This window comes from Lytechinus pictus, chromosome 10 (genome assembly GCF_037042905.1).
Source record: "Lytechinus pictus isolate F3 Inbred chromosome 10, Lp3.0, whole genome shotgun sequence".
Lineage (NCBI taxonomy): Eukaryota > Metazoa > Echinodermata > Echinoidea > Temnopleuroida > Toxopneustidae > Lytechinus > Lytechinus pictus.
In genome coordinates, this window is record NC_087254.1 from 6,209,103 (window position 1) to 6,229,317 (window position 20,215).

The 20,215-nt window shown below is 35.3% G+C and overlaps 1 protein-coding gene across 1 annotated transcript in view; it reads left to right on the top strand.

Moving 5' to 3' along the window:
- LOC129269779 (uncharacterized) overlaps positions 1-20,094 on the top strand; it is a 20,559-nt gene extending 465 nt beyond the window's left edge. Inside the window, exons 2-7 of the mRNA XM_064105191.1 lie at positions 783-886; positions 1,864-2,060; positions 9,963-10,185; positions 11,449-11,626; positions 12,385-12,530; positions 14,069-20,094. Of these exons, the coding sequence (XP_063961261.1) occupies positions 874-886; positions 1,864-2,060; positions 9,963-10,115 (363 nt within the window). The 5' untranslated portion in view covers positions 783-873 and the 3' untranslated portion in view covers positions 10,116-10,185; positions 11,449-11,626; positions 12,385-12,530; positions 14,069-20,094. The remainder of the gene's footprint in view (positions 1-782; positions 887-1,863; positions 2,061-9,962; positions 10,186-11,448; positions 11,627-12,384; positions 12,531-14,068) is intronic.
- Positions 20,095-20,215: the final 121 nt, after the last annotated feature.

A 20,215-nucleotide genomic window follows, 5' to 3' on the forward strand; every position in this document is an offset into this window, starting at 1 on the left:
TTGGGGTTATTATTTATTATATTTATAATAAATATTTATAATATTATTTAGACTTTATATAGTTGGAACCACTCATTCAATGAACAAGGTTATGATATAACCCTTTATTGACCACCTAATTTTCTAAGCATCGTATCTGTGAAAATATCAGGTTTACCTAGTTTTCATCTCATTTGTGCAGAAAATTGAGCAGATCAGATTCCCATGTTTCGATCGGCGACTCCGATTCAATTCGCCTATTATATCGGCGAATACGACGATTTTACATTTGCTCATTTGCACCCTTTTGAAACCGACCACCCGCGATACACTAAATTTACGGCCGATTCTTGTCGCGGTGGCGAAATATCTTGACTCTTCCAAATCAGTCCTATGATGTCAACATGCTAAATAAATGATCGTCTCACTACTTCCACTGCGAGCTCTGGCACATGATTCGACAATTGACGACGGATATTTGTTTTAAAGCCGTTTCCTATCGGATTTCTTGTATAAACAACTGTTTTTCGGCGGGTTTTGGGTCTAGTCAAAACAATTTTGATAAATTCTACTAAATTTTTACATTTTCCCCTTATTTTTCTCTCGTAAAATCAATTCTTACCGTTCCTATGGGGCAATTCCATAAAATAATCAACCTTTTATTTCTTATAACATCTAAATCCAAATGATGTAAACCAGTCTAGTTTCATTAAGTGTTGTGTTATGAATTTCTTGTCTAGTTCACAAAAGAAAGAATCGACCAATGTTTCAATTTTTTTTTTTCCAATTGCTTTTTTTATCAGGTTTTCCCTGCTGTTGATATTAGAGATTCCATCTACAAGACCATGTTGCTTAGCAACGCTGGGACGGCACCTATCCATTTCACCATCCCAGATGACCCATCTGGGTGAGTATTGCTCTATGCAAACACTTAGTCATTTCTCTGCCTTTTGGCTAAGACCTTGTGTAGTACTATTATGCAAAGTGTAGTATCAATATTTCTACTGGTTTATGATGATCATTAATTTTGTCTGATATGTATAATGTTTAATATGTGTTCTTGCTTGTTGGACTCTGTAGATAATTGCATATATTGGATTACCAGAAGCATATTCTTTTTTTTTTAAATCAAATGTGCAGACCTGCCAACCAGTACGTTTTGAGCGTATTTAGTACGTTTTTGTAAAAAAAGTTTTTTTTATGTTTTTTTTTACAAAATCGTAATTTAATGAGAAAATTTATCTCTATATGTCACTATTTCATAAAACTTACACAAATATGGTTATTAGATCAAATCATCAAAGTAATTTCAGGTATAACTTGTTTTTTTTCAATCATTTTGTAAAAACCAGGGTGATGTTTTTTTTCATCTGGAAGAGCAGTGCGCATTTTAGCTTGCATGCAGCTTGAGCGCCGCGATGAGCGAGTGCACCACGCATTTTATAACGAAATACGCTTTTTTGGTGAAAAATACACTTTTTTAATCACAGAATACAATTTTTCATTCCCAGAGGTTGGCAGGTCTGTATGTGATATGGTGTTTCCTTGTTTTTTTTTTACACTATACAAACTTTCATGATTTAGATCTCTTCTGATCAGAAAACTAGAATCAATTTTGTTGTTTTTATTGTGTAGAAATCAATTCATATTTGCTTTGTAATGTCCTGTCTAGTCTTTGTACAAGGTCTTGTGTAATTTTTAATCCAGTAAAATAATTGGACTAACAGTATTTGAAATCAGAGACTCAATTAAAATTGCAGTCGCATCCAGCTTTATTGAAACTTCTATTAGAGAGGTGGGGATCTCCATCTATCTTCTTGTTTAGCTGTAGTACAGTACTTGGGCCAACATAGAAAATTGATCTTTACCCGTGTCTTCTTACAGAACATTCAAAGTCAAGCCATCGTCCGGCTTGCTCAGGGACAAGCACCAGCACTTTGTCTTCAAGGTCATACCAAAGGTCAAGGACAAGACTCCTAAGACATCAATTCCGCTGCAGGCTCAATGATTCAGACAAGCACATCCAAGAAATAGACTGTCTGGGGTCATCAGAACAACCAAGAGTATTGCTTGATACTGAGGTATGTATTTGTAGTCACTATGGGACTTTTCACGTGAATCTTGAATCATCATTGTAATGATGATTGCAATTCGTCTTTAAAATCATCGGACCTTTCACACGCTCACTCGAAAACTGATTTGAATTCGAATTCTTGAGCGAAGGCGATATGTGTCCTTGTTTACTTGTCAATCAAAGCACTGCATCGCAAATACAAATTACGATGAGTCCATGACAATTGTATTATCTACGGAAATGCTTGAAAGGTCATGTAAGCTCTGCCTCCAAAAGATGTTTTTGAGGTTAAGCCTTTCACACGCAAAGTTCGTATCGTAATTTGAGTGAAACTTAACTGGAATTCACCTCCGGAGTAGAATTTGACTGTGATTAGCGTTCGTGTTGGTGATTCTAATCATGTTCTAGTTTGGTTTCACACGTGCTAAAATTTTTTCATTAACCATATTTTTCACTGGAATCATTCAAATTACAATTTTTTCACCATGTGAAAGGGCAGAAGGTCACTGTGAAGAGTGTGATTTACTCCCAATAGAAATATTTCACAATAGGGCCTTCGCAATTGATTTGGAACAGTTTTTGTCTTGCCTGCATACCAGAGAAGACTACAGGCACCACTTTTCTGTCATAACTTTATATAGACCTATTTCATGAAACTTGGACATAAGGGTAATCAAGTATCACTGATAATTTTGCAGGAGTTTCAGATCAAGGACAAAGGGTCAATGAGCTTTGTATTTTAATAAATGAATGAATCTAAATTAATTCACCAAACCTTGTCTGACCTAGTAACAGCATAGACCATGCATTCATCATTGTCTCAAATGTATGCACGACATGTGAAACTATCTAGCTATCAAAGTAACAGGTGATTCATTGTCTGACCTAGCAATAAAGAATCATGCATTTCATAGAGGTCTCGATTTCCATCATGATTATAAAAATTCCTGAGGGTGATGCACATATTTGATTATTCGCATTTGTTTTGCATATTTTGAGTAGACAGACCCCTATGAATGGATGAATGGAAGAATACTTACCATTGAAATTCTGAGAACCAGGGGGTAGCTTGCCAACATTTTTTCCATTGTAGGCTTAACATTTGAATACATTTTTGTGAACTGGTTGTGAATGCAAGTTATTCAAGTAATATTAAAAGTATGTAATGAATTCCTAATTATTCCTAATTCATAATTATTATTCATGAATGCATGATAAAAGATTCTCATTTCCTCTCTGCCTATTGGATGAAACCACTGAAATATATTGTCGAACATCATGTTTATGCATGAGATTTAGGAAATGAAATCATTGCGTAGTGGTTTCTTCACTAACTGTCAAAAAGTTTCTTATCATTTGCTGGAGTATATAAAGACAGGCCTAGCTTGCGAATCTAATGGAGGCAGTGAGCAAGCAAGGCCAGTATGAAGAGACACTAAACAATATGTGACTAGTCATTTGATGATGATGATGTCACTACATGGTGATGTCACCACATCAACATAACAATAAACATGCACAACACGCCACTCTACAACATATCATATCCCCAGCTAACCTTTATGCTGGCCTTGTTTATTATCTATTTATGTCGGCCTTTTTTCGGCTGGCATGAATAGGTATGCTAGTGGGCTGCGTTTTCAACCGAAAGCAATTTATGCTAATTAGATTTGAATCAAAGATTCAACTGTATACAGTGCATACACTACAGTGTACTGTGCTGTGCATACATTTCAGTGTACAGCTTGTAGTCCAGTCATTTTAACTTTTCACTTGGAACAAATTGCAACAGAATTTATTCCAATGCAGAACATTTCTTTGAGGTCCAAAGAAGACCATACTAAAAGTCCCAGAAAATCCGAATAGGGGAAAGTGTTCTAATTTGCATAAACATAATGGTTAGTTTTGGTCATATTCGCTCATTTAGTTTACGTAGCAGACGACGCTAGTGTATGTACTCAGACCCGATTGCAAATCATATCAATTCCTGACTCGATACTACTATAATCATTGGCCTCCTCAAACTATAGCTATATCATAAATATCAGTAAGCAAATATTAATACTACAAGAACATTGTTACTATTAACATTAAATGCATAAATTTGATTCTGTTTGGACTGTATTAATTGTTTAACATGAAAGGGTCTAGGCACGGAAACTATCATATCAAGTCACGTGACGTGACGTTGTACACCAAAATAATGACATTTTCTGCCTGCTCGATCTTAGAGTTCAAGAGAAAAGATGAAATATAGCTATTAGACCTGCCGCATCCTATCATACTACTATTAAACTACCGAAGTCACTCACCCCTTTCCGTATTTTGCCATTTTATGGGAAAATCTGTCAATTTGGAGCCCCTGAAGAGGGAAGGGGTCGATGCGCTGATAGACGAAACCTATTAATCTTTAAGTGGTTTCAAATAATAAAAGTGACTTTACAATATAGCAGAAATGCCTTTTGCCTGAAAAGGGGGGTCAAAAACTGCAATTTTGTTTTTATAAAGAGGGAAAATAGGCAAAAAAGGGTGGGGAGACTTCGGGAACCCCTGAGGGTGTAGGCTTTGCTGAGCCAGCACTATAATGTAGCTGATAGAGGAAAATCTACTTTCTTTTCTCCAAGTGGTCACGAAACAATGAAAGAGGTATGCTATAGAGCAGAAACAACGTTTTGCCTCAATAGGGGCTCCAAATTGGCAGATTCCCCCCATAAATTATAAATTAATAAGGAGGGAAAATAGGCAAAAAGGATGGGGAGACTTCGGGAATCCCTGAGGGGGTAGGCTTTGCTGAGCCAGCACTTCTTTATATGTAGCTGATAGAAGAAAATCTACTTTGTTATCTCCAAGTGGTTACGAAACAATTAAAGTGGTCTACTGCAAAGGGGGAAACGCCTTTTACCTCAATGGGCTCCAAAATGACGAATTTTCCAAGAAATGGGCAAAATACGCAAAAGGGGTGGGGTGATTTCGACAGCCCCCTGAAGGATGTAGGCTTTTATATGCCAGCTTTTCTTTATATGAAGCAGATAGAGGAAAGGCTACTCTTTCGTTTCCAAGTGGTTTAAAAAAAATAAAAGTGGCTTACACTATAGCAGAAACATCTTTTTGCCTCAATGAGGGCTCCGGATTTATAGATTTCTCCATAAATTGGCAAAATATGGAAAAGCGGTGAGTGACTTTAGCAAACCCCGTAGGGGATAGACTTTGCTGTACGTCTTTATATTTAGCTGATAGAGGAAAATCTATTTTTTCATCCCCAAGTGCTTACAAAACAATATAACTGGTTTACTGCAAAGGGGAAACGCCTTTTGCCTCAATGAGGTTAGAAATTGCGAATTTTCCAAGAAATGGGCAAAATACAAAAAAGTGGTTGGTGACCTCGGCAGACCCCTGAGGGGGTAGGATTTGCTGTGCCATCACTTCTTTATATGTAACTGATAGAGAAAACCCTACTCTTTTGCCTCCATGTGATTTCAAGACAATAAAAGTTGTTTTTTCTGTAGCAAAACACCACTTTGTCACATTGAGGGCTCCAAAAAGCACGATATTTTAATAGTTAAGCTACGGATAAGGGGGGTAACTTCGACAGGCTATTGCGGGACTATGCTTTAATTTTCTTGAACATAATTGCATGCAGCATGCAGAGCAATGCATCCTCTAACTTTTCCAAGAGATTTCATTAACATAAAAGTTGCTTTAATATGTAGAAAAATCCCTTTGCCCACATATCCATTTAAGTAATATACATCTTTCTATAGCTATACGCACACAATGTCATGTATTTATGCGTGTTAGTCACACCAACAAAGGTGAGGCAAGACCGATTTATGCTATTGTACTCTCTTTAAAGGCATGCCAGCGATTGCGTTGTAGTCGATATCAAAAGTGTGACTAAGACACGAAGGTTGGTTTTGGGTGTCACTTTACTGCAATATCGAGTAATACATTCGGATGTATTTGCCCTTAATTTTAGCAAGTTAAGTCATTAATACTGTTATAAAACATATCAATTTTCTCGTTGATATATCCCCTTTCTTGTCGAATGCTGATATTTTGAATTAGTTGTTAATGCTAATGATAAAACAGAAAGATATCAACGCACATGCAAATTTTTGACCGAAAACATGGAAATTTTGGCATAAATTCTCACATTTTTCGAAAAATATTAACCGGACAGTCCCGAAAACAATTGCAATCGATTTATAATATCTTAATCATAGTGAATTGCATATTCATTTCAAGATTTTCCCATTATCTGTACAAAAAATATTAAGGATAAGGGATATCAATTAATTTTGGCAGCCATCTTGGAAATTAAAAAATAGTTTAGGACTTTTGGACTGGTCTAATGTTTTGGAATGTCTAGATCCTCAAGAAGCTTTTGAGTTGTTCATGGATTCTTTTATGGCCTTGTATAACAGAGATATACCTATCACACGCACCACTCACACTAAACAATATAAAAAGGCACCTCGTCAGCCTTGGATAACTAAATCTCTATTACGCTGTATACAGGAAAAACAGACTATTTTATAAATATAAAGCAAATCCATCTATACACAATGAACATAAATACAAACGGTAATAAAACAGTCTTACTTGTACTTAACGACATGCTAAGGAAACGTAATTCTCCAACCAATTTGAAAAAAATTAATTTGATATCAAAAGTACATGGAAAACAATCGTGTGCTCAATAAAAACACTGATAATTCACACATTCATAAAATCAATACACATGACACTATTATAACAGACGTAAATGAGATTGCTCAAAGCTTGAATGATTACTTTGTAAATATTGGTCCCAATCTTGCCAAAGATATTGAACCCTCAGAAAAAGTATTTTCCAGTTTTCTGGAAGATCCCAACCCCAAAACAATATTTTTTGCCCCAATACTAGAATTCGAGATCATAGACATTGTAAATAACTTAAACTCTAAAAAAAGCCCAGGTTTTGATGGAATCACGAATAAAATTCTAAAACACGTCATCTCAGAAATTGTGACACCAATAATACACATATTCAATCTATCAATAACATGTGGCATCGTCCCCTCCCAAATGAAAAAATCCAAGGTCATACCTATATTTAAAAAAGGAGACACCCGAGAAATGGGCAACTATAGACCCATATCATTATTGACTTCATTTTCAAAAATTTTAGAAAGAACTGTATATACTCGAACGATTAAATTCATTCATGAATGTATTATTCTCAACGAATTCCAATATGGCTTTCGTGAAAAACACGCAACAACTCACGCTATGATTACACTCGTCGATAAAGGCATTAAAGCTATTGATAAATCCCTTCACACTGTTGGAATATTCCTGGACTTCTCCAAAGCCTTTGACACTATAGATCATGGTATTCTTTTATATAAACTTGCTTATTACGGTATTAGAGGAAAGGCCTTGGAGTGGTACAGGAATTACTTAACTAACAGAACTCAATACGTTTTTGTTAATGGGTGCGAATCACACCTGGAAAACATAAATTGTGGTGTACCACAAGGATCACTCCTTGGTCCCTAATTATTTATATTGTTTATAAACGACTTCCATAAATCTTCTAAACTATTATCTTTCATTCTGTTCGCTGACGACTCCAACATATTTTTCTCCCATCGTGACCCAACAACTTTGATTAATGTTATGAATACCGAATTGAATTCGGTCCATACTTGGATACGGGCGAACAAACTATCATTAAACATAAAAAAGACAAATTACATGTTATTTAGTAACTCAATACAAACGATCCATGGTAACATTAACATTTAATGGCATAAATATTGACTCTACCCAATCAACAAAATTTCTTGGCATATTCATCGACAATAAATTATTATGGAAAACACACATTGATATTCTTTGTAGAGTGATCGCAAGAAACATTGGTGTCATCAACAAACTCAAAACATTTTTACCTCACAAAATACTTTTGACCCTCTATTCAACCCTCATCCTCCCTTATCTAAACTACAGAATTTTATCCTGGGGTATCTCACAAATAACACAAACTAATATAATATTTTTGCTCCAAAAACGAATTGTCAGAATAATTGAAAATGCCCATTACCGTTCTCATACAAGCCCGTGATTAAAAAAAAATAGAATACTAAAAATCCACGATCTCTATCTCCTGAACCTTGGAACTTTTATGTTCCAGCTATCAAAAAACGAATTACCCCCCGCAATTACTTCACTCTTTACCAAAAACACTGACATCCATACATACCCTACAAGACAAGCTATTCAAAATCAATATCATCCCCCTCTGACAAGAACCACACTCGCACAAAAAACCATCATTTACACAGGTCCCAAATACTGGAATGGTATTCACCAAAGCCTGAAACAAAATAGAAATATAAACACCTTCAAAAAACACCTAAAACTCTCATTCCTTAATGAGTACAACGTATAACACATATGAACTGCTTTCTCTTTTCCACGATACTTGACTCTCGACCCTATTTCTCTTTCCCCTCCCCTTTTATTCTGCTGGACACATAACCTTTTTTTGTTTTTTGTTTTATTCCCCCCAGTTTTTAACATTCCCTTCTCCCCCCTAATTTATGTAGTCACTGCCCCCCCCCTTTCTTTGTTATTCAAACATATTTTGCAGTTCTTCATAATGGTCAAGATTGTCCTACTTTACTTTTAATTACATACGATTAAGATTACTATAAATTTATCACAAGGGACTTACCATTACAAGCTTTGCTTTTTAATAAGTCCCTCATTATCATTTTCACATGCTAACTGTAATCTACATTATAATTTGTCTAATTATCAAAATGTGTTTGGAACAAAAATAATTATATATACTCCGACTATTTCCTACGAATTTGTTAATTATTGAAGTATTCTTATGACACTTATTCTGTTATGTACATTCATACATATGTATATATGTTTGTTATGTTTATTATCAGAAAATGGAAGTGAAATAAACTAAACTGAAACTGAAAAACTGAAATTTATGCAAATTAGATACCTTTCCCCTATTTGGATATTTTGGGACTTTTAGTATGTTGTACTAGGGGCCTCGCAGAAATGCATTGTGGTGAAAAAATTATGTTGCAATTTGTTCCAAGTTTGGTCAAAATTTGGGCTAAAATGACTGGACTATTGAGACAGGTAGGTTGTATTTGCTTTTTATCTTGCATTTTGATCAGGGTTTCATTTCTACACACTGTTGAAATGACAAAAACAAAATAATTTTGTGATTTTTGTCTCGCCTGCAAAGCAAGAGGTGCTGGTACTAGTGCTCTCGTCAACACTGAAATCTGAACTAAGGTTAAGTTTTGTCATGGCTCTTTATCATTATGACGTACATATGACGATCATTATGAAGCCTATCTCTTTATACACATCCTCAAATGCATGGATGTGACACCAGGGAAAATACAAAGGTATATTTTGCGTCTTCTCTGCATGCAAAGTCAATATGCGCATTGAGACCGAGGAAAATACAAACAATATACCTATCCCTTCCCGATATTTGGAAAATGTAGGGCAATGTAGTTTTGTAAATGACCAGCTCAGATGTCTGATACAGGTGATAATAACTTTTAATCCTTTGGATGTCATTAGCAGAGTTCACTCATCACAATCAACTCCTAAGTTATCAACATTGAGTCTTGTCCTGGAACTAGATCTTTATGACCCAGCTGTCCGGAAAAATCAAACAAGTTCAATTTGACATAGACCTAATATGTAATGATTTTTGTAAATTCTTTTATATTTAAGAGGGCAGTCCCAACTGTGGGTGAAAGAGAGAGCCACTTCAAGTAATGTGTCCCTAATTTTGTGAGAAATCTGTCTGTAATAATTGTATAAGAGACCATCATTTAATAATTGATTAATTAGGAATTTTATTCATTTTTGGATGTAGGTTTTGAAGACATTTTGTGACTCCATGCTGTGTGTACGGACATCCTTGAGGTTTTTGAAGGATGGCAAGATGCTATGTGAGGTGTTGAAGAATGGCACATACTGCTGGCCCGAGAAAGTGAGTGGGACCAAACCAACTGATGTCCTCAACTAAACTGCCTATGTGGGGTGGACGTGGTCTAAAGTTTGAGTTGGGGGTTCTCTCATTGAAGACGACAATGGAGGTAAGGATGATGATGATGATGATGGTGATGATGGTGATATTGGTGATGATGATGATGTTGATGATGGTGATGATGATGATGGTGGTGATGATGGTGATGAAGATGATGGTGATGATGATGATGGTGATGATGATGATGGTGATGATGGTGATGATGGTGATGATGGTGATGATGATGATGATGGTGATGATGATGATGTTGATGGTGATGATGGTGATGATGATGATGGTGATGATGATGATGGTGATGATGGTGATGATGGTGATGATGGTGATGATGGTGATGATGATGATGTTGATGATGGTGATGATGATGATGGTGGTGATGATGGTGATGAAGATGATGGTGATGATGATGATGGTGATGATGATGATGATGATGATGGTGATGATGGTGATGAAGATGATGGTGATGATGATGGCAATGGTGATGGTGATGATGTTGATGATGATGTTGATGATGATGATTGATGAAAGACAGTAGACCTCATCCCCCCCCAAAAAAAAAAAAGTCATTTTGAGAAAGTGATGTTCAATAATATTATTCTAAACAGAAGGTTGTAACTCAAAGTAAATCTCTTTTTTTTAAATAAAAAATTAATAAACAAAATCCACTCTGTTGAGATGTGAATATTCAAGGCTTTATCGTCTGGGTAATCTGTAGGTGTTGACGATTAGCTTGGTACCAAAATCTAAAAAATGTCAAGTGGGTTACAACCTTTTGTTTTCAGCTTTCTTATTGGGATCCAAGCTTGTCCCAGTTCCCAAAATTATCTAAGTGTACTGTCCAGGTCTTCAGACATGAAGATAATGGGACTTCATCCCGATCCTGGACTGAGCAACAGCTTTAGAACAATTGCTCAGGGGAGTGGACTGACCTCTGTGTATGGTTTCTCATTGAATTTATTGTATAGATAGCTACTCTTACAATATACCTTTTGAGATAATTGTTCCAAATACAGATAAGCAATTAGCCTATAATTTATTTGTATAGAGAAACTGATCATATTTTTGAGAGGAAACATACTTTATTTGATACTTGGTAACATAATTAATGCAGTTTGAATGTATCAAGTAGTGAATTAGTGTGCTATCATTCAAGTTGGGCTATATTACAAGAGTACACTTCTAAGAATGTTGCATTATGGGTAACAAATATGGCCAGAGTTGAGGACTTGAGGTCCCACTATTAAGGCTATTGGTTCCTATTTGTTTTAAACTTTAATTTAATATAGGATAACTTGCTCTCTTATTTTAATCACAGGTCCTGAAGATGAAAGCAAAAGAATAGAGTTAGCTGAGCGGGCACAAGGGTCCTGTCAAGTGTGCCAACTTCTGCCAACTAAACTCTCTGTATGGTTTCCTTGCAATGAACAGTGATGGCCACTGTCAGGATATGGGACACCAACCATATCACCAAGTTTACCCAGATTGCTCCAATGGTAAGATATTTACTCGATCTGTTGAATAGCAGTTTTTTTTTAGCCACAAAGTTATTGAGGTACCATAACAGTGTCATATACAATAAGCACATAATAAGGTTGGAGAAGTGATGAAATCCTGTACTTAAGAATTCTTAATCATGATTTCTATTGATGTGTAGCATTTTGCAAAACTACAATGTATTGGGTGAGTTGACTTAGCTAATAATCTTAGTTCTGTTTGATAAAATTTATTGTCAATTTTTCATATATTTTTTTTTTAGTGAAGAATTTTTTTTCAGTCCATCAAAATTTTGTTAAGACACATTATAAAAAAAATTGTCTGCTTACAGTTTTAATGAGAGTTTTTAGGCTTATACCTTTGTATGATTATAAAATTAGAAGAAAACATTTTCTTCACGAATAATGTGCATCTGACAAATTCCATAAAGTTGTCCTTCAGTAGTGATTCATAATTATGAATTTAGTGTACGATCTCTATGACGGCAAAGCCGACAGTGTGGCATTGACGTCATGTGCGTCAGTAAAGTCACATGATCGTGCATGCCCTATTATCGAGGGGGTGGAGCTTAGTGTGAGAACTGCAAAAAGAAATGACTGGATATTGATTTTAAAAATTCAATGTCATATTCAGAATCACTGTGGAAAATTACTTTACATATTTTTTTACCCATTTTGATTGCAGGGGCCCTTTAATATATCACTTGCCTTATTGTCATTGATTGTTTAACTTGATTTTTGTGTCATTTTTGCTGTAGCCGTTATAACAAGAGAGAGACTGGTAGGAGAGAGACGAACGGATTCTGACTTCCCAGTTATCTTGCCGAACATGAAGGAGCTATCGACCTTGCATCGGATGCTATGGAGACGGCAAAGGCTATGAAAGCACTGGTTGAATCAGAAGGTTAGTTAAAGGACAAGTCCACCCCAACAAAAAGCTTGTTTGAATAAAAGGAGAAAAATCCAACAAGCATAACACTGAAAATTTCATCAAAATCGGATGTTAAATAAGAAAGTTATGACTTTTTAAAGTTGCGCTCAATGTCACAAAACAGGAGACTGATGACGTCATCCACTTACTATTTCTTTTGTATTTTATTATATGAAATATTCTAATTTTCTCCCCATTGTCAAGTGAAACAAGGATTAATTCCTCCCTGAACATGTGGAATTAGCATTGTTTAGTACTATATGGTTCAGTCAAGTTGGTCCTCATTTTCAAATCTGTAAAAAGTCACATATTGTATAATTCAAAAAAAAATAAAAAAATAAAGAGATAGTGAGTGATGGACATCACTGACTGACTCATTTACATGTCACTGAGTTTTGCTTATCACTGTTTTGTGAAACATAAGCGAAACTTTAAAATGCCTTAACTTTCTTATTTTACATCCGATTTTGATGAAATTTTCAGCGTTATGCTAGTTTGATTTTTCTCTATTTATTCAAATCAACATTTTTCTGGGGTAGACTTGACCTTTAAGAGCATGCATCTTATTTGATCTGGGGCCAGTTCACGCTACCCTCTATACAAGCTAGCGTGCTTGATTACCCAGCATTGCTAATATTTTTGGGGGTCAACAAATCTTTTATTTCCTCTTTAATAAATTAATAATGTCACCTTATTGATTTTCAGGTAAGAATTTTTATGTTATGATAAAGCTGGGGTCCCATTTTTTCATCATCCGACTAGGTTTTGGAAGGAAAGAAATCTTTTCTGAAATTTCCATCTTGTTTAAAGTGTTATGTCCATACTAATACTAATATTAAAGCACACTCTGTTTTTGGTCCATTTGTTCAAATGCAAAGCTAAATATCACACAACATATCCAGATGTTTTTTTTTTAAATATCTGATCAATCATTGGAAAAAAAAGAAAAGTGTTACAAACATTACATCGCTATTGCATTTAGCACAGATATTACACATTAGTAGCTTAAAGACAAATATCCACAATTTCTTTTTTTTATAATTTTTTTAAATATGTTTTATTGATTTTCAAAGGTTTACAATCATCACATCAATATAAATGTAACAAAAGAAAAAATAAGCAGCAAAAATAAAAAAATAAATAACAATAATGATTAGAATAATAATAATATCCACAATTTCTTTGTATACAATGAAGGAATTATCATTTGTGGAACAGAGCCCGATCATATCTCTGCTACCCACTCTTAATATGGATAACAGAAACCATATCTACTTCCAAACTGATGTGGAAACAGAGTAAATGACATGTTTGAAAAGAGTTTTCTGACACATATCAAGGCTGCATAGTGTACAAGACCTTGTAAATATAACAAACTGGGAGACAAGAAAGTTTGTCCCAATGCAAACTTGAATATATTTCTTATGTACATGTGTCACAATACGATGAATGTTTTTTAATTAGAAAATGTTGTTAGAATGATATTTTGTTCTTTCACTTTATATTTGCAGTCATGTCACTCAGTGTGCAACATGGATACACCCCCTATCTGGAGTCGACCATCTTCCAAGTATAAATGAGAGAGATAGTCTACAAGAAACGAGGGCATGGCACCAAATCTTGAAATCTTCATCTTCAACAAGAAATGTCTGATGTGAACAGTTATTGGTATTTTCCAGCTGAGTATTTGATTTTGATTTAAATCCTGGACAAAGTTACTGCCCTTAAATACCCGTGTTTTTGTTCATGGAAGGGCCCCGTAACACAATTTTTTTCTAATCAATCGCTAATTCCAATCGAAATCACTGTTGCATGCAACCAGGATCCAATCAGAATAGTTTTTTTTTTGTATATATGCAATCCATCACCAGTGCCCATTTTCTAGAACTCAAATTCAGGTTTTCTATTTAATTTTGGAGGTTTCTGTCATGGAAATCAAACTGAATGAACAAAACCTCAGTTCAAACTTTGTAAATTTATTCAAATCATTTTTAATATCAAATTTGCGACTAACATGCATTCATTTTTTAAGGCACCCATTTTGTTAGGTACATGTATTTTATGATGACTTTATATGTGTAGCTCTAAGGAGCAGGTCCAAGCTATTACTTTCTTTGCTAATAGTACAGAATATCGTAATTATCTGTTGATTCATTAACAAATGCCTGCTTTGTTACTGGTAAACAATGATTTTTTTGAGTAAATATGTTGCTTAAGGTTGGAAATAATTTGGAATTATTGTTATGCTTATGCTTCATTAGAATTAAGATAGTGTGTTAATTACTTAGGCCTTGGAGATATTTTTCTTGATAAAGTTTGTAGTTGTGTTTTTATTGTGCTGGCTATTCTGCAAAAGTGGATCCGAAGGTTTTCCAGAGTTTTTCCCTTTTGAGTTTTATCTCTGGTTTTTTACCCTGGATCTACTTGTCGTAGAATAGTCCAGCACAAAATGCGCTCCCTGAATTATGCGCATGATACCTACATGGGACCAGCCACCTCAAAATGAACAATAAGTTGCCAAAAATTAATTTGAGATTTTTATTGAGTTTGAAAATGCACATCCTAAGCTTTGAACTGATATATAATTTTTCAGAATTGATCAACATTAACCCACACATGTAATTGATCGAATGTAGAAAAAACTAAGCGAGGGCTTAAGCAAAATAAGGAGGTATAACGTTTGAAGTTCAGGGTTCACTTAGGCATGAGATGTTCACACTGCAATCTCAGTGAAACTTCCAAGCAGCCTACAGAGGAATTACTCTTTGAGATAGGCTATTTTGTTCAATTTTTGTTTTATGAAGACCAAATTACTCTATTGGCTATTTTACAGAGAATCTTCCTTGGTGACTTATTGTTGATTTTGGGGTGGTTGGTCACATATAGTACTTATCCAATTTCATCAGTTATTACACAAAGGTTTTTAATATGAACATTTTCAATTACAGACTATTTTGATTGCTATGTTAGGGAAATAGGATAAATACATAGAATATCTGCCCTGTTTTTATACTTGGTATTATATACCGGTACGTAAAACGTTGATATAACGGTTAGCAGATAGTAGAAATTTGGTGAGTGTAATTTTATGTTACTGGGGGAACATCAAAGGTCAGTTCAGATTCATTAATTTGGATATGAATTGATATTTTGTTTAGTATTAAAAATATAATCACATTAAATAAAACTTATACAAGATCGATGGTTATTGGAAATATCAATTAATCTTAAATGAAAAAAAATTTAGTAGTCAAAGGTTATTTGAGGTCAGTGATCTTAAAATTTATTATCAAATGACTTTTTTCTCTTTTTATTTGTTATTAGTTATTAGCAGTGCTGCTCTATTGAATAAGGTAATGCCAGAGGCGTTCCACTTGTTTTATTCATTAAGAAAAAACCCGTTTTCAAAAATTGCTTTTATGTCATCACATCATTCTAAATTCATGAAAAGTTTATGCCCTTAGCAAAACAATTCTGGGGCTCGTAACGCAAAGCTTAGCAATGATTGTAGGACATGTTTGTATGATTGATTCCATTGACTACAAAGTACAATCAATTGTTAAATCAAGTGTACGATTAATCACAGGACCCTGGGGAGTGTTTCACAAATGGTAAAAATGATTGAAAGTCAAGCATATTTGTTAATGCGCACATGATATCTAATGCATAGTCTTTTTTATGAATAAACAGAAGGGCACATTCTACGAATGTGATCCAACCATTAAGGTGGTACATTATTTTCCCCACATAATTGGGAACAGTGATATTTAGTCACAGTCACACTTAAAATCTTTGTGAAACACTCCTCTGATTTGTCTCTTATGTTTACGTACATGTATGCCAGATAGCTTGGACCTGCCCTATAGCAAGGCCGTAAGCAGAAATGTTTTCGGAGGGGGGGGGGGGCAAGAACGCTTAAATTTTTTTGAAGAAACTCAAAAGCGAGGGAGCGAGGCAACAGAATCTGTCATTTGGGCGCTTTTTAATTTTCTAAAGATTTCGTGCACACATTTGGCGAATTACTTGAAAAATTTTCAGTAAAAAATGTCAGTTTTCAAAAATCTTGTGCCCCTCCCCTGCTGCATACGGCCATTTCCTATAGTATACGATTGTCTGTACAATATACTTGCTTTGTATTCATGATTTTATTTTTCTTTGAAACAAATGTAAGACCGGCAGCCTAGAAGATTTATTCAAGTTGGAGGACCATAGCAATTGACCCCATCGAGTGATGGTGTGGGCCCTGAACTTCACAAACTTGGCTTCCTGTCTGGTTTGAGCTGGGGTCTTCCTTCCAGAATCATTCAATTAGTGACATCATTACCAAGAGATCTATTTTTTGGTGTGCAGAGGAGGGCACTGGACACTGTTGTGCATGGGATACAGCTTCCATAATGTAAGTGCTTTATCGGTCATTTCAGTGATATTCTGTGTAGCCTAGAGTATGTGAGACAATGCAATTGGGTTTTCCAGCAATTATCATAGTAATATTGGATAGTAGTTTCTCGTTCATTGGGATTTTCGTTTACATTTTGCCTCAGTTGCACTTTTGAATTCATGACATTCTCTTAAATCTCTAGAATGAAATTCTTTTCATGGAAATGTATCAAAACACTATTCCTGAAGGCAAGTTTGGTACATATGTTGGGAATTATATAAAATCCACATTCTTTTCTCTCTCCTTTTTAAAATGACTTCAAACCCTTCTATTTATCATTACGGACACTTCTATCCATTCTGTTGCCTCGATCTACTGACCTTTACTGTAGTCTCTCTATTCTCCATTGTACATCTAGCTATTCCCTAATCCTCTTCCTTTCTCATTACTCCACCCTCCTCCCCTCATGTTTCACTTTCTTCCCTCCTTTCACCTCAACAATACTTGCATTATCCGTTGATCCACCAATTGCCATCTTTATGTACCTCCCTGTACTATCTGCTCTAGCCGTTGCTCTAAATATATGTTTCACACCATTGCAACATGATACTTACCATGACTGATATAAACCTTTACAATCAAATGAATTTAAATTTACAATCTTTGATCTGAATTTTTTAAAACATTAGTTCAGAACCGTGATAGAGCAGTATGAATGATTTTGCAATTAAGTTACTCCCTTTTTTCTGTACATGATACTTTTTGTTAGACAGATCAATGTCAGTTATGCCCAATTCACTATAAAACTCATGTTTGTGCGAGTGTGTATCCGTCATGTAATCACAGAATGTGTAGAGATTTAAGTTGCCCGCGTTGGAATGATAAGATATGTGATGAAGGTTGATTCTCTTCATTGGTTCGTCTGCCCCAAAAATTATTACCCAACTTTGGGTAATAAGTTGTAACCGATTTTTATGAGGATTGTGTGCTTAAATTGTTTTTCCACAATGTGTAGAAAGAAAATAAAATTCTCCTACAATCACAGCAATACATGTTAGTCTGTAATCTAGTTTCAGAAGTGCAATGTCAAATTTTGATTTCTGTCCTGCCAATAATTGTTTTCTTTTCAAGCTTGTATACAAGAGCTTTGCCATTGTGTTTCTTCTTTACCCTTATCAATATTTGAAATGGGATTTTTGTATGTTTGTCTTGTTGGCATTGATCAAGTGCGATCGAGAAATGGTTTGCAGTACAAATTTACCAGTTATTATCAGTTGTGCCTGGACAAGGAAGAGTAGAGAGAAACTGTTGACTAATGTTTGAAGAGATCACTGCTTACTTCCGGGAATTTGTTTCACTTGCATGTGACATCGTAGTATTTTGTGTTTGGAAATCTGGTCACGATGTGATAATGCTCCAGTACTGTCCGACAAAGAAGGATGTTGTTCTTCCAGCTTGTCTTATAACCAGAGCTCTTCAAGACATGCAAGTCACAAATTGTCACCTGGACATTGAAGTGCTGATATCTTATGAGGAGCCTTTGCCGTTCATTGTTCTAGATGGGTCTTGTCATTTCTTTGTCTTTTCCATCCATTTATGGTGTTTTCCTTCTTGGACTTCATCAGATTAATTTGATTCTTATGAAATGAAAGGCAGTTTGAAGTCATGGAAAGTTGAAATTTCTCAACCAGGTCTTGAGGCTTGACATGAGGTGATCCCAGGCTGTTCATCCACCTTCCGGTCTGTGGGCGGGATAGTGATCCACCAGATTTTCAACCTTTGGAACTCACCAGTTTAAATTTTTCTCCATGTTTATTCAACCATTGTTATATCTGGTAGTTTCTCCTCAGGGAAAATTTTAAGTCATATCCCAAATGAAAGAGTACTTATTCACTTGGCTGGATTTATGTGAAAGGGGTTGCTACATTTGAAAAGGCGTTTGATGGAACTTGGCATTCTGACTTTGTTGATCCAGTTGTTATTCAAATTTAGTACCTCTCCTGGGCTTAAACTTCTCAACTCCAGACCGGAGCTGCTTCATGACATATGGGTCTATGAGTCATTCATTGTGGTCATAAAGGATGTTGACATGGCCTAAGAGAAGGAGCCAGAGCGGAATGACTCTTTGAGACCCGAGCATGGTGATCAATGAATGGGGCTTGTCACACCTCGCAACATCCTCACAACAACTGTGGAAAGTACCATGGCAGGGAATATGGTGTTCTCTGGTCTATTAGCAACCCAGTTGTGAAAGTCTCTGTTTGAAGACAAGGAGTGTAATTTGATGACTACTTCTGGTAGATTGTTCCAACTGTCGATGACCCCTTGGCCAAAGAAATGGGAAACCATCAAGTCATTCAGTCCTTCATCCAGTCTGGAATGAGTTTTGGAAATATTGTTAGGTGCTGTCTGTGAAATTAGACATCGCATCTTCTGTTACATTGTTCTGTCAATGTGGCCTAAGCAAATGTTGCCTACATCCAGTCTGGAAGCAGTTGAGAAATGTTATCAGATGCCATCTGTGAAATTTGACATTCTTAGTGACCCTTTGCCTAAAGAAATGGTTGCCTATTTCCAGTCTGGTACGAGTTTTAGAAGTTTATTGGATGCAGTCTCCGAAGTTTGACATTGCTTCTTAATGACCCTATGGCTAAAGAAATGGTTGCCAACCTCAGGTCTTGAACAGGTTTTAGAACTTTTTTGGGTGCCGTCTCTGACATTTGACATTGCGCTTCATAACTAGGATACATGCATTGTACTGTTGATGGTTGATAGGGGATTATAAACCATTGTGGGATATAAAGTGCACTTCCTCAGGACAAGCCTATGTTGAGGGTTTAACCTATTTAGGTGTAGATTCACATATCTTATCAGTTCAACTGCCCTGCCTTGTCTCTCAGAGTTGTGTGGAAATAAGTGATGGATAAAGTATGCAAACACAAACATGCGAACACAAACATTTGATCCTTTATGTCTGGTGAATGAAATGATGGGAAAAATAAGAAAAGAAACAAAGGGAGAAAACAAATTATTTTTTCCTGTCGGTTTCTTTCTAATAAAATAAAAACACAATTATATCATGTACAAAAAAGGTGTGTTAGTTATTTGCAAAATTGTGATATATTCAATTTGCTCTTTTGAAAGAAAATGCCCCCCCCCAAAAAAAAAAAAAAAAAAAATGAAAAAAAATAAAAATAAAAAAAACTATCACAGATGAAATCATACATTATTTAATCAAAATTTGAAAGGTATAATAAATTATTTAGAAAATTGTATATAA